Source organism: Budorcas taxicolor, chromosome 7 (assembly GCF_023091745.1).
Source record: "Budorcas taxicolor isolate Tak-1 chromosome 7, Takin1.1, whole genome shotgun sequence".
Lineage (NCBI taxonomy): Eukaryota > Metazoa > Chordata > Mammalia > Artiodactyla > Bovidae > Budorcas > Budorcas taxicolor.
In genome coordinates this window covers 6,604,794-6,619,288 of record NC_068916.1, presented here as the reverse complement: position 1 = coordinate 6,619,288, position 14,495 = coordinate 6,604,794, and the positions used below count along the sequence as shown (strand labels likewise).

At 61.0% G+C, this 14,495-nt stretch overlaps 1 protein-coding gene across 1 annotated transcript in view; it reads right to left on the bottom strand.

Annotated features, from left to right (window-relative positions):
• ELL (elongation factor for RNA polymerase II) overlaps nucleotides 1-14,495 on the bottom strand; it is a 75,509-nt gene that overhangs the window by 12,327 nt on the left and 48,687 nt on the right. Inside the window, exons 3-6 of the mRNA XM_052642961.1 lie at nucleotides 8,129-8,250; nucleotides 7,384-7,547; nucleotides 5,241-5,515; nucleotides 1,308-1,432 (exon numbers count right to left, since the gene is read on the bottom strand). Of these exons, the coding sequence (XP_052498921.1) occupies nucleotides 1,308-1,432; nucleotides 5,241-5,515; nucleotides 7,384-7,547; nucleotides 8,129-8,250 (686 nt within the window). The remainder of the gene's footprint in view (nucleotides 1-1,307; nucleotides 1,433-5,240; nucleotides 5,516-7,383; nucleotides 7,548-8,128; nucleotides 8,251-14,495) is intronic.

The window sequence follows — 14,495 nt, the reverse complement described above, 5'->3', positions numbered from 1 at the left end:
CCACAGGCTGCTTGCTCCTGGCCATGCCCCTCCTGGAGAGCTCTGGGACACCAAGGCCTGCGGGCCTGAGATCAGCGGGCAGTGCGAGGCTCTGAAGGAAGGAAGGAAGGGTGGGAGCAGCCTCAAGGCGGCCCACCCCCACGTGCCCCTTGGCACCTCAAAGCACTCAGGTGGGTGTAAATTACTATTCCAACACTATTGCCATGCGTGCGTGCGTGCTCTACCGCTTCAGTCGTGGCCAGCTCTTTGCAACCCCACGCCCTATAGCCTGCCACCAGAGTGCATTAGAGTCTCCAGGCAAGGGTACTGGACTGGGCAGCCATGCCCTCCTCCAGGGGATCTTCCCAACCCAGGGACTGACCCTGCACTGCAGGCAGACTCTTGACCGCTGATGCAAACACCTGCAGGAGGTGACAGCGTCTGAGACATGCCTGGTGGGCAGCAGACGGCGCCCAGAGAGGGGAGAGGGAGTGTCTTCTGCCAAAACCATCCCCTCAGCCCCCCGAGCACCTAGAGACGTCTAGAGAGCCGCAAGAGTGACCCTGGGACAGCAGGTGCGCACCCCGCAGGGCCAAGGAGGAGCTCATGGTTCACCTAGAGTGGCCCCGACTTGGCTCTGATTTCCAGATGCAGTTACTGCTTTAAACAACTTAAAAAAAAAAAAAAAACCTTCATAAATTGCTCCAAGTCCCTGAGAAACTACTTAAGGACTAATTAGCATCTCAGGCTGCTCTGAAGGGCACTTCACAGCCGGGGCTCCCAGGCATCAATTGAGAAGGAAATCATTAACTGCTTGCCTTAGACAGGGGCCGACTTAACCACTTCTCCCCAGAGCCACCTTGGCTACTCCTGACTTCGGGTCCCCATTAACCCGAGAGGGGATGCGTTTAATTAATGCTGCTTAATAGTGTCTGTGGGGAGGTTTGTTTTGCTTTGTTCCTCTCTGCTTCCAGTCCTTTAGACTTTCTTTTTAAGAAAGAGATGGCCTGCAGCCGTAGCCTGTGGGGACGTGCTGATTTCAGAAGGAGCTTGATAGGAGGGGCAGAACGGCTGCTTTGGGGTCTTCTGTCCTGAAGTTCTCATGTTCAACACAGAGACTTAGGCCCTCCAACCTACTCAGCAAGGCTTGCCTTTTCCCTGCAGGAGGCCATGGTGGGCTACCCAGGCAGTCTCTACAGACCCCCTCCATCCTGCCTGCAGGACCTGTGGGCTGTGGCGCCACGGGAGGCCGCCCCAGCCTCGTGGAGATGAGATGTGCCCCAGGCCCAGGGGATGGGACTCATTGCTGGATGGGGCGGCAGTGTTACCGAATGAGCATCCGCTTCAGCAACTGCTGGTCTCCCTCCGAGTAGCCAGGCCAGTCCTTCTGCACATCCTTGTACACACAGTCCTTCAGGGTGCACGTGCCATCCTTGGCACTCACGTTGGCCACCTGCAAGATAGAGCCAGGGGCACCTCGTGTACAGCCCGAGACACAGAGGAGACCATGCAAGCATTCTGGGGGGCGGCGCGGGGAGAGGCGGAGACAGACATTAAAGGGTAAAGAGGACAGCACACTTCTGCCCCAAGTCAAGACTCGGGCCCCAACTCCTCTGCAGGCCGGGACGGCGGCCCTTGGGGTGCCGAAGGGTCAGAACAGCAGGCCCAGATGCTGCTGGAGGCCAGGCTGGCTCCACAAGGGGGCGCTGCCATCTACACTCCGAAGACTCCGTCAGCAGCCCATCCCCCTGCTATGGACTGAACCATTTTTCTCCTCCACAAATCCACGTTAAGTCTTACCCCCTGCTAACCTAAGGCGATGGTATTAGGAGGCGAGGCCTTTGGGAGGTGATGAGGTCATGAGGGTGGAGCCCCCATGAGGGAGTGTCTGTTTTTGGGGGGAGAGGCTGTGCTGGGTCTTTGCTGCTGGGAGATTTCTCCAGACGTGGCAAGTTGGGGGCCACTCCCTGGCTGCAGTGTGCGGCTTCTCATCGTGCTGGCTTCTGCCGCAGAGCACAAACCCTAGGGCTCTCGGGCTTCAGCAGGCACGGCGCATGGGCTCACCAGGCGCGGCTACCAGGCGCGGCTTCCAGGCGCTAGAGCACGGGCTCAAGAACAGTGGCACAGCGGCTTGGCTGCTCTGCAGCATGGGGGACCTGCCTGGATCAGGGACTGAACCTTGTCTTCCAGGCTGGCAGGTAGAGTCTTCACCGCTGATCCACCAGAGAAGCCCAGGTGTCTTTATAAAAGAGAATCCAGAGTTTCCTCACCCCTCCCTGGATGACCACAAGAAGACAGAACGCAGGCCCTCACCAGACACCCAATCTCCCGGTGCCCTCATCTTGGGCCTCCCAGTCTCCAAAGCTGCGTGCCGGGTCTGTGGTGTCTAACCCACCCAGGCCATGGTGTTCTGCGACAGCGGCCTAAGGTGCATGCTGTCAAACTCACAGCTCCTGCGGCAGCGGCAGCCGAGCTGGGGGAGCTGCGGGAGGGGTGCCGTCAGGGCCCAAGCTGAGCCCGCCTTCCCTGCAACCAGCCAGCCCTGCTGCTTCTGGTTAACACAAGCTGAGTTCGTCTTCAAGACTCTGTGCAAAGATGCTTTTAGAACATTTGCCTAATGTGCTTGATGGAATTCAGGCCCCTGACACGCAGAGGGCACGCTCCTAAGTGTCTTGTCAGGCACCATGATCCCCAGAATGCACATGCGGAGCTGTGTGATTGCCAGGGCAGCTGCTGTTTTTCACTACAACTGAGACTATCAATTTATTCTCCACGTCACGGCAGTTTCCCCAAAGAGCATTTTTTAATGGTTGAGTAATATTCCACCAAGAGGCTGCACTGTGATTCGCTCAACCCTTTCTCCTTTGTTGGACGCGGACTCTGTTTCCAGCTTCTCTGGAGCATAAACAGATGTCACTTGTGCAGGTTTTTTCATGCTGGTGATGGTCTTCTTCAGCTAGCTTCCCAGAAGTGGGATTAGTGGGTCAAAGACTCTGAACATTTTTATGGCTTCTGAGATGCTTTGCTAAAATGCTCTCCAGAAGAGCCACCCAGCCATCCAAACTCCCACCAGGAAGGTGGAATGCCTCACATCTTCTCTCCGGATGTTTTCACAAAAGTGAAAGAGGAGGTGTCTTTGCACAGTGCTGCTCATCAGAGTCACTGGGTGGGGGCGAGAGGGCTGGGAAATGAGCATCCTTAGTGAGGTGCAGCCCCCGATACCTTCCTATCCTCACGCTGGTGGGGTCCCAGTGCCCCTCCCACAACTGCTGGGGAGAACAAGTCTGCTGGCAAACACAGAAGCTCAAGGCAGATGGGACAGGGAACCAGAGAATGGGAGAGATCAGAGCAGGCACCCAGGATGCTCTAGCGCTCTAGTGCAAGACACTGCCTGGGCCGCCTCGGGGAGCTGCCAAACCCAAGTTGGCTGGGGAAGCTGGCACCCAGCACGATGCCTCTCTGGCCCCAGCAAAGGACCAGGAGCAGTGAGAACACCTTGGCGGTTAAAAGTGAAGCAGGTGCCCTGGGCAGACCCAGGTCAGCCCCGCCAGCCCCTCTCCCCAGAGGACTAAGCCTGGCACCCCTGGCGTCTAAGCGTCACTCAGTGGGTAAATCTCAGGCGCCATCAAATGCTGGGTCGGCCAAGGTTCACATTCTGCACGTGCTGCTTTTTACTCTGGGCCTGAACAGAACCAGACTGGAGAGCAGGAGCAAGGGCGTTTTTCAGAATGCCACCCCAGGGGCTAAGGACCTGGCTGGACGGTGATTTGCGCTCCAGGCACTGGCCGGGGCAGGCATGGCTGTCACCCGTGCCCTCAGTCTCAGCTCACGGCTGACGACCCTGCCCAGCTCCCTCAGCTCTGCCTCAGTCACCCTATGGTGCAGGAGGCAGCTGTGGGTGGCCCCCAGCCCAGGGAAAGGGCCTCCCGAGTGCTTCCCCCAATTTCCCAAGGCTAAGGCAACACGTGACTTTCCAAGGAAATGAGCACCCTGGGAAATGTTCTTCTTGGTTCCAGAGTTTTCTGGATGCTCTAGCAAGCCCCAAGAAAACTCCTGGACTACAGAATACTGTATCTGTCTTCTCTAGGCCCTGAGCCGACTCCGGAGCTTGCCGGGAGAAACACTGCCACTCAGTCTGCGCCAGCACAACCTCCACGTGGGGGGCGGCGGCTCAGGAAGCCAAGTTTGCACAAAGGCCACCAGTGAGTACATGGAGGAGCCCCTGATAGAAACGAAGGCTCCGGGGAGCACCTCCACTCTCAGGACACAGGGGGCTTCTCCACAGTGAAGGGGAGGGGAGGCACCTGCCCTGTGGGGCAGGCCCAGCCCCAGATCAGCACTCGGGCTAGAAGTGCGGGGCTGGTCCCCCAGGCCCCTCTTCCCTCTTCACCCCTGCCCTGCACCCTGAACTCGCTGGGGGGTGGTGATGACACAGGGATGCCAGTCCGAGCACGGGGGGACGAAAGCCACAGCGATGTTCTCCTACCAAAGGCGTGTGTGGTCACCCCAGCCTCGGACTGCACTCAGGGAGGGGCAGAGGGGCAGCAGGGCGCCCACAGGAGAACTGAGTCAATCGGAAATCCTCAGAAATGCGCGGAAACTCCTCAGATACAGTTCCGGATGGTCATGGCGCCAACTTTCGACCACAGGAGGCAGCGCCCAAGAGCCCAGAGTGTCTGGGGCAGGCCACAGCTCCTCCCAGGACACTGGCGTGACTGCCGCTGGCTGTGGGTCCTCGCAGCAGCAGAGCTCTGAGGTGGCCTGTTGCCACTTCACGGCCAAGCGACATGCACGTGGCCCAGCTAAGGCGGTGAGTCGGGAGCGAGCCACCGACCGTCTCAGGAGTCCGTGAGCTGCCTCCTCCAGGGCAGCTCTGGGACCAGCGCTGTCGCTCCAAAGTCCTGGCTGTTTAACAGCAGGCTCTGCCTGCTGGCGCCGTGTTCCTGCCTGATTACCTCTTGACCCCAAAGAGAGGTGCTGTAGTCACTTCCCAGCCACAGACAGAAGCCTGAGAGTCCAGACATGAAGCCCCTTGCCTAGCGCCACAGCCGATAAGCCACAAGGAGACCCACCTGATATGAAGCCTGAGTTCTTGCTAACTTGCGCTTGCGGATTCCCCAGGCTTCACTCAATTCCGAAAGCCTTGTGCATCTGAAGTCTTGGCTCCCCCGTGCTACGCCCACTGCCTGCGAGCCTACAGCTGTGAGGAGACGAGCCCTGAACAGTAAGGTGCCCCACGCCCCGGCCCGGGCAGCACGCACCTGCTGGAGGAGGCCGTCCAGCGCGTCCTTGTCCGCCTGCGCCAGGCCATCCTTCTGCAGCCGTAGCAGCAGCTCGGCCTTCCGGTAGGGCCTCAGGGCCAGCAGGTGCAGCACGCGGTCCCGGAAGGGCCGCTGAGCCACCCCGCTGCCCCCGCCGGCGCTGCCAGCGCTGCACTTCTTGATGGCGCTGGCCGGGTTGATCGGAGTTGCCCGCTTCCGGGAGGGCACAGCATCCACTGCCCCTGGGGCTGGCTTCCGAAACTGAACCTTCTTGCCTACAGTAAGAGCCAGGTGTCAGGGATGGGAAGGGCTGAGGGGTGGTCGCCGTGTCCTCCTGCCTGGAGCGGATGGCATGTTCCTGAGCGAGCGCACGTACACCCACGGATGGCCCACGGCCAACAGTGCCTAGCTCTCACCAAGCCCAAGGCATCTTAAGCCTCGTGCAGCCCCACTGGTCCAGTGAGAGCACCACCTGCTGACTACAAGCAGATCAAAGGGCACTTGCGGGGTCCCCAGTCTCAGAAGTGGGCTGAGAGCCTTAACTAACTTCATCCAAACCCCTGGCCCCTGTGGGGAAGGGGGCTGATGGCTAAAAGGGAGTCCCGGAACGGCAGGAGCAGCAGCCCAGAGCCTGCAGTTCCCAGCTCTCTGCTGGCCCCCTGGGCCCCACCGTGCTCTTTTATGACCAAGGAGAAATAAAAGTGTCAGGCCACTTGGGCAGACCTGCCTGTGCTCGGAGCCCCAGGGGCCGCAGGCCTCTCTCCCACCCTCCTGGTGCAAACAGAGACGTGCGAGGGGTCCTCTTGGCGGAGGGGGCTTCCGTCCAAAGTTGCTCACTCCACCTTGGACAACGCCCCTGCCACCGCAGGAAGGAGGACCTCTGAGCAAAGTCAGTGCAGGTCTTAAACCCTTGGGCCACAAAGCTCTCCACGACAACTGTCTTTTGCACATATCTCTCAACTCTGACTTGTCAAATGAACACAAAAAGGAGTGCTTTTAGAACCTGCAGGGCCAGACTTCGTCCCCAGAGAACCCTGATGGCATGGGGCGGGGAGAGGCCTGACACAGCCAGGACTGCATGTCTGTGGCCTCTGAGGCCAGAGAGCACTAAGAGCCTTCACTGTATCCTAAGTGGAACAGTAAGATAAATTCTGGCTAAAAACCCACCCAAAACTTATTAAAATGTGTACAGATGTCTGTATTTGCATTGTAAGGCAGAGCGGGTAGCTGCAGCCCTTCGGGATCCTGGGCGCCTCCTCCTGGGCAGCTGGCAGCCCGGAGCCCAGGCTCCCCGGGCGCACACTGCCATGCCCACCAGGGCCCCGTGCTGCCAGGAGGACCAGCGCCACCTAGGGCTTCATCCAGAGCCGGCCCCACCGCTAGGCAAGGGAGACTGCGTGCTCTGCGGAGCAATGTGGAAGACTGACTTTTTCTTAAAGAAGAAAAAGAACTCCAAAAGCCATCAAGGTTCTCCTCTGCTTCATGCCTCTCTCGGGCCTTTTTTGCCTGACAATGAATTCACTGGAAACTCCGTCTACATCCAGAGGTGGGAAGACTGAGGCAGCACTGTGGAGCTTTCTAAATAAACAGTACTTCTCTCCGCACTTTTAATGTGGTCAGTGTCTCAATTTCTCTGCAATTGTTTCCAAGCAGATGCTGAGGGGGTGGAAGGTCCTGGAAACAGGGATCAACGCGCTTCCTTCCAGGTCTCCACCCCATGGTCCCTCGCTGGCCCCGACACAGCAGCAGGCTGCCCGCAGCAGAGTGCATCTTGCCATCTGCACTGTGCCCTGGCCAGGTCAGCCATGGGAAAGAGACACCTGGGCAGGTGAGAGCAGGGGTGGCCACTGAAGTACAGGCTGAAGCTCTGGCTTCATGCACGGAGAGAGGCAGACGTACCTGAGGCTAGAGCCTGGGGAAGGGGCCCTGGGATTCAGAATTCCCGGAACTCTCAGGCCCTCTAGTCCATCCTGGATTCAGAATGCAGCAGACACCACTCAAGAAGGACCCAGCTCCCCTGGCCTCTGTCAGCCCACCACTCCTGTTCCTGCTCCTGATGGGCCCTGAGACTCGCCAGCTCTCGTGACATCTGCCCGGCAGGCACAAGACCCCCACGGGTGAAGCCCCACCCCCCAAGCCTTACCCAGGTAACGGCCTCCGGGCTTGATGACGATGGCACCTCGACTGCGCGTCTCCTCCTCAGCCTGCGCCAGGCTCTGCCGCGCCTTCTGGTAGGAGTCGTCAGTGGCGCACACTGTGATCTTGTCCTGGATGCTGCCCAGGCAGTCCAGGTGGACATCCCCATGGCTGCAAGACAAGAGGCCAGAAGGTGAGGCGAGCCCCTGGGGTGGCCGGAGAGGCAGCCTCGGGGCTGCCCCGCCCCCGCCCGCCCCCACCCGCCCCTCCCGGCTAGGAAACGGGGTCTGGTGCTGACTTGGGCAACAGGGTTTCTGCAAGGCGCATCGTGACCTGAAGGAAGCAAGGGAACCTAGGTTCCTGGGCAAGAGGTGGCACGCCAGGACCCATACCTGCTTCCTAGACACACTGTAAGAGCCAGGACGGTTCATCTGAGAAGCAGAGCTGGGGCTGGAGGTGGGGGTAAACATCCGCACAGCGGGCTGGCGTGAGGGACGCCACGGCGGGGGCCAAGGGAGGCGGGCCTGGCCGCCGTGAGAGCTGGGGCTGGAGGTGGGGGTAACATCCGCACGGCGGGCTGGCGTGAGGGACGCCACGGCGGGGGCCGCGGGAGGCGGGCCTGGCCGCCGTGAGAGCTGGGGCTGGAGGTGGGGGTAACATCCGCAGGGCGGGCTGGCGCGGGGGACGCCACGGGGGCCGCGGGAGGCGGGCCTGGCAGCCGTGAGAGCTGGGGCAGTCTGGGCAAGGCTCACCTGGAGACGTACTGCTGGATGCAGTCGAAGCTGCCCTGGGGGCTGTCACGGCCGATGTTGGAGAGGTAGAAGGAGAACGTCCGCGCCTCCGCGGGGCAGTCGGGTTGAGGGATGGAGATGTGCTGCATGGAGAGAGGGTGTCACTGGGGGCCCCACTGGCAGGGCCAGCACGCGATCCTGGCCCATCCCTGGCGATATGTCAATGCATCCCCTTGGTCTCCGTCAGTGACAGACCAGCCTGTCCCCACGGCCAGGCTGCTGGTGGGTCCCGGGCGGGGGTGCGGTTTCGCGTATCTGCAGCAACGGCACCGCGGGCTAAGGAGCACGATCCCTCAGCACACAGCCGGAGACAGGGGCCCACTCCAACCTGGGCAGACCGGGCTCGAGACAACCCGGAAAGCTGAGCTGGGCCAAGACGGGTGGGCGTCAGGAGCGGGCTGGCACGCTCGGCCAAGATACCCTGGCACACACACCCCCTTCTCCCGTGTGGCGAGGCCCTCTCCACCTCCTCCAGGCCAGAGCCACCCTCCACCTGGGTGTGTGGGAAGAAGGCAGGCATACAGGCACAGGCCTCGAGGGGCTCACAGATGGGCAGCACTTGCCCCCACTGACCACGACACACGGGCTGTGTACACATGGTTCACCTAACCCTGAAGGCAGATGGCACCGCTGCAGCCTAACTAGGCAAAGCCACAGCTGCCGGAGAGGAAAGACAGACGGCCTTGCCGTCAGTGGCACCAGCCCTGGCTGAGGTGCAGGGCTGAGCACAGGGCAGCAAACCCAGAGGTCACTTTATTCCAGGCCGACCCTCTGGCCCCCTGCCCACATGGGCAACGGCCAGCAGCTGCTGAGACACAGACAGGAAAACCTCACGCTCCAGCTGCCAGCCCCTGGGCAGGCCGGGAACAGCCTCCAGAGCCCTGTCGCCAGAAGAGACCAGCCTTAAGATCCGCCCTGGACTGGAGCACCGGGGCTTGTCACAGTTAGGGAGACACGCCGGGAGGAGTCACAAACGGTCAAGAAGGGGCAGCACCAGGGCGAAGGGGGCAGAGAGCTGTCCCTGGGCTGTCGTGCCACCTCCACAGGCCGAGCCGAGGCCGCCTCCTCTGAGGCGACGTGAGGACACAGCACGCCCCATTGGCGCTGGATAGCACACGACCCTGGGCTGAACGCCTCCTGCCCCGTGCCCGGCTGCTACACGCGAACACAGCCAGCTCGGCCCGAGTCAAGTCTGTGTGATCAAGGACACGAAGCTCCGGCCACAGCAAGAGCAGCAGCTCCCCCGCCCCAGCCCTCGGGGGGTGTGGAGACCCTCGAGGGAAGCTGGGAGGGCACGCAGCCCAGGATTGGCTCCAGATGCCATGGAAGCCCCTCCACGCACAGCCAGTCTCTGCTGCAAGGAGAGGCTCCTTCCTCGCGCAGGGAGAGCCGAGGCATCAGAGAGCGGCCCCCAGGCCCAGCCGCTTGGGGCAGGAAGAGCCTGGCCTGGGGGAGAGGGGCAGTCTGCGGCGGCTGTCCAGGGACTGCAGACGACCTTGGGCTGACGATCACGCCGTCCCCCAGCTCCCCACCCCGCAGCTGGTGCTGCCCAGGGTGCTCTCCCGGTCCTCCAGCATCCCCCTGTGCACACGGCAGGTGGCGGAGGGCCGGGTCAGGGCGCACAGCCAGTGGCAGGGAGACCAGCAGGGCACCACGTCAGCCCTGGCCAGCCACACAGACCCTGATCTCCACACACACACGTTGCTGTAAGGGTCACAAAGGGGACGAAGCAGCTGACGCTTGGCAAGTGTGTTTATACCATAAACCTGGACTGCCTGCTATGACTCACCTTGGGCAGGAAAACACCTATGCGTGCGCACACACACACACACACGCACTGGAGTCCACGTGCAGCATCGCACTGTCCAGCACTGGCAGCCACCCTGCACCGTCCGTACACACTCCCGGGCAGACGGGACCTCTGCTCTCCATTACGGAAGTAACTGGACACCCAGCGCCCAGATGCTCCTGAGGGTCACCACGGGAGAGGCCCCCACGGGCACCACAGGTAGGTACACACTGACGCAGCTACCCAGAACACGGCGGGAAGAGTGTGCCCCATGACGTCAGCAAAAGCAAAAGTGCCCCTGATGGAGCCTGAGCCCTGACACGCGGCCCCTCCCCACGCCTGGCCCTGAGCCTCCCCCTCACCACGTGCTGGCTCTGGCGGAGACCCAGCCGCCCCCGGCGATGCTTTCCCATCTCCACCTGCTCAGAGGGCAGCTGCTGCCTGCCTGCCTGCCACAGCCCCCGTCGGGGAGAGCAAAGGAGAGGGGTACAGTCTAGGTCCCGACACCACATGCTCCTCTCTGGGCGGGGGCTGGGGGGACCACTCCCTGTGATTCTTCAGCCCAATGAGGACTTTTCCACACGGGTATCGGCCCTTTCAAAATCCTCAGGTCGGCGGGGCACAGCCCAGTGCCGAGAGGAGGGTCTGTGCAGCCACTGGGGCCACAAGACTGGGAGGGAAGGCCTGCGTGGAGCCTGCCACAGCAGTCCTGAAGCCTCAGCCCCTCCCCAGCTCTGGCACCAGAGCACACGGAATCCTCTGGTTAACGGGCTGTTATGATGCTGGTTAATGGCTACCAGTCCCTGGGAACCAGTGAGGGAAACCAGCCCACTGGGCACGAAGGCCCAGGACACCGGGCTTTCTCTGTGATGGCAGAGAGCGTGCCCCGCGTTCTGAAATTTGGCCTCTGCTCCGCAGTCTTCTGGACTGAGCCTTGGCTCCCCTAGGGGCCCCCACGGGGCCGCAGCAGGCCTGGGCAGGGCAGGTTTCGTGCATCTGATGCCAGCCCCGACTTCTGGTATGAGGAGGCCGAGGGAGGTGCCGCAGACTCATGGGTGTGCCTGAGTGCGAAGGTGTACAGGCAGCCCTGGCCCTCCAAACAGCCGTGTCCCGACCGGAGGACCGAGTGGCCGACGTCCAGCCCTGAGGCTCAGGAGGGCGCTGGCTCCACCGTGGGCAGGTCAAGCCCCTTTGAAATTCGTCCCAAGTCAGGCTGGCAGCCCTAACCCCAAGTACACGGGGCCTAATGTGTCTGCAGTGCAAGTGGGGGCTTCAGAGAGACGAATGAAGCCCCGAGCAGGCTGTGGGCAGGAAGAAACAGTGGGGGCGCACCTGGAATCCTCTTCAGGAGAGAGCAAGACCGAACGGGGCACACAGGAGCCAAGCACCGCCTCGCCAACTCTGGCCAGACGGTTTTCAGCGGACACGCGTTTCATTATCTTTATTTTCAGGGAACCTTCAGCATAAAATATATTTTGGATCAAGTGTTACTACTGCATGGCTGCACGGTCAGGAAGATCCTCTGGAGGAGGAAATGGCAACTCCAGGATTCTCGCCCAGGAAATCCCACTGATAGAAAAGCCGCCGGGCTACAGCCCAGGGGGTCCCACGGCATCGGACACAAGTGAGCACACACCCTGGATGGCTGAGGAGGCCTTCCAAGAGCAAAGCAGCCTCTTCTGCCCACTGGACGGCCCACGTCCTCAGCCCCAAACCCAGGTGCTTTCTGAGCACCTCCTTCCTTCCTGAGAGCTGCCCCCGCACTGTGGACAGGGAGGGGGAGCACACTCGGCCCCTGCCCACCACTTCCCAGGCTTCCAGGTCATTCCCGCCTCGCAGCAACGGGCAGCCCTGGGCTCAAGTGCGGGCCGGCCCTACAGACTCCCGCAGAGCTGGCGCCGGGACTGCAGACAGGTGCTGGTCACAGCGTCTGACCAGGGCCGTCAACGCTCGTTCCAGAAACCACCTTTGGGCCCCGCTGCAGCACACAGGAAGGCCTCACACGGCCCTGGACCCCGACCCCTCCCTCTCTGTCCTCATCAGCTGAGGAGTTCTGGGGGGGGGCCAGCCTGCGAGGGGGTTTGCTCTTCCCCTCGAGAAGCTGTTGCTTCACCAGCTGTGAGGGAGTGAGAGCTCAAGTGACCCCTGATGGCAGAGGGGCCCAGGGCAGCCTCCCCATCGTCTGAGAGACGCTGAGAGAGAACACACACACACACACAGACACGGCCCATAAACAAAGGTCAGTGCTTTGCTCTGCAGCACGCCGATGCTGGGCGTGCCACAGGCTGCCACGCGGTCACCCCCAGGAAGCAGCCAGCACCAGGGCCTGGCCGCACACCACCACGGCCAGGCCTCGCAGCACTCCCGGCACGGGTGGGGCAGAAGCCAGGCTGGCCCTGACTCCCACCCCAGGAGCTGGGGGACACGAGGCCCTACGCCAGCTGGGCTGCACTCACACCGCGGGGGACGAGCGCCAGGACCCGAGCGAGCGTGTTCTGGACCGCAGAGGGGCTCTGCTTCCCCTCGGGCCATGGTTTACTTTGTTGGCTGCGCAGGGCCTCACAGGCCCAGCTGTGGCACCTGGGATCTCTGCTGCGGCAGGCAGGGTCTTCACTTGTGACATGCAAACTCTTAGTTGAGGCGTGTGGGGTTTAGTTCCCTAACCAGGGATGGAACCCAGGCCCCCTGCATTGGGAGCGCTGAGTCTCAGCCACTGGGCCACCAGGAAGCCCCTCCTAAGGCCACGTTAACCTGCGTCCAGCCCTTAGGTGCGCGGCCCCTCTCCTGGGCGGGGAGGCCAACAACCAGAGGGAGACCTGGCCGAGGGCCCTGAGGGAAGGAGCAAAGAAGTCTCAGTCTTCAGTCCGCCAGCTTCATGGGCGTCTGGGAAGCAGGCCCTGCCAGCCTACCCAGGGTCCAGAACATGGAGTCAGCACAGGCACCAGGGGTGCTGACCGAGCTGGGCCAACCCGCCCCGCCCACCTCCTGCTGCTTCCAACCTCGAGGCTGGAGGGCACGACCAGGAGAACAGGGAGCAGAGAGCAAGGGCCTTGCCTCCTCCCCCGCTGCTCCGAGTGACCGCGACAGCATCCGATGCGCACCTGCCCCAGGCCAGGCCTCTCACACCTGGCCGGGAGGAATGGTCACGGTCTATCAAAACCCAGGAGAAGGACAAGGCCCAGAGGTCACCAGGGGCAGACCGAGCGCCTGGTCCTTCACAGTGAACTGGGAAAGAACAGGCCTCCTCCAGTCCTCACACAGTCCCACCCAGGGAAGAGCCTCTTAGTGGAGACTCACGGCCTGGCTTGCTGCTGGCTGCAGCACACGGCCTCCACACCCTCAGAACCTTCTAGGAAGTCCACGACACATGAGAATGCCCAGAGGAAAAAAATGTGGGCAAAGCATAATTCTCAGTTCAGAGGCAGGGACCCTTTCTTGAATGGATGTGGCTCTTAAGTTTGGCACAGGGATTTCGGCGACACAGTGTAAAGCCCAGGAGACCCTCCCAGTGCTTCTATGAGCATCCCAGTGGTGTCTTGCTGACTAGAAAGCATTGCTCATGGATAAAAGAACAGCAATCTGTGTCCTGGCTTCCTCATCTTCCCACAGCTGCTGAGGGCACACTGTGACCACAGGCCACAAGAGGGCGCCATTAGGCCAGTCTGGCAGCAAGCCCAGCGGGCCCTGCCCCTTGGGGAAACATCTCAGGGGATAAAGTAGAAGCAGGTGGCCAGGGCCAAAGAAGGTATGGAAGCCCCAGAGAAGGCACAGGGCAGGGCGTGTGCCCTGGGGCCTTTAAGGGCATCTCATTGACCCTGACTGGTCTTGGTGTGATGGTGTTCCCCTGGCCAGGCCACAGCCTCTAGTGACTGCATGACCAGGTCTGGGCAGGCCTCATACAATCAGTGGAAGGCCTTAAGAGGGAAACTGAGGCTTCCCTGATGAGGAAGAAGCTCGCCCATGAACCTCGGGGCCAGCTTCCTGCTCGCCCCATGGAATTCAGACTCATCAGCCCCACAAACCTGTGAGTCAACGTCTTGCAATAGATCTCTTGGTATCGCTGTCTCTGCACTTGCAGACATGTATCTCCTCAGGGCTCCATCTCTCTGGAGCACCCTGCCTGGGGCGAAACCTACAGGTCTCCCTGCTTCTGGAAGAAGCCAGCAGGCTATCAGGTGAAAACTGACTTAGACGTGTGTGGCAACTCTTCAGATTTAAAGGCAAAAAAAAAGACTTGCAATAAAGACTAGGAAAAAAACTAAAGTGTTCCAAATCATCTTTAGTGGGTGGATGATATGCGGGTCCTAGGACCTGGGTGGCAAGGATTATGGACAACGCGCCCTTTCTCCCATTCCTCAATTTTTCTGTAAGATGGTCATTTATGATCAAGTATCTTTCACGAAAAAAACTGGAGTATTGAGTTTCTATACCTCCCGGTACTAAAAAGCTAAATACCTGTGGTCCTACGTCCACCGACAGAGAGCAGCGCCCTGCCCTTGGGGGCGGGCACACTTCCAGGTTCACTTGGGCTCGGGGGGC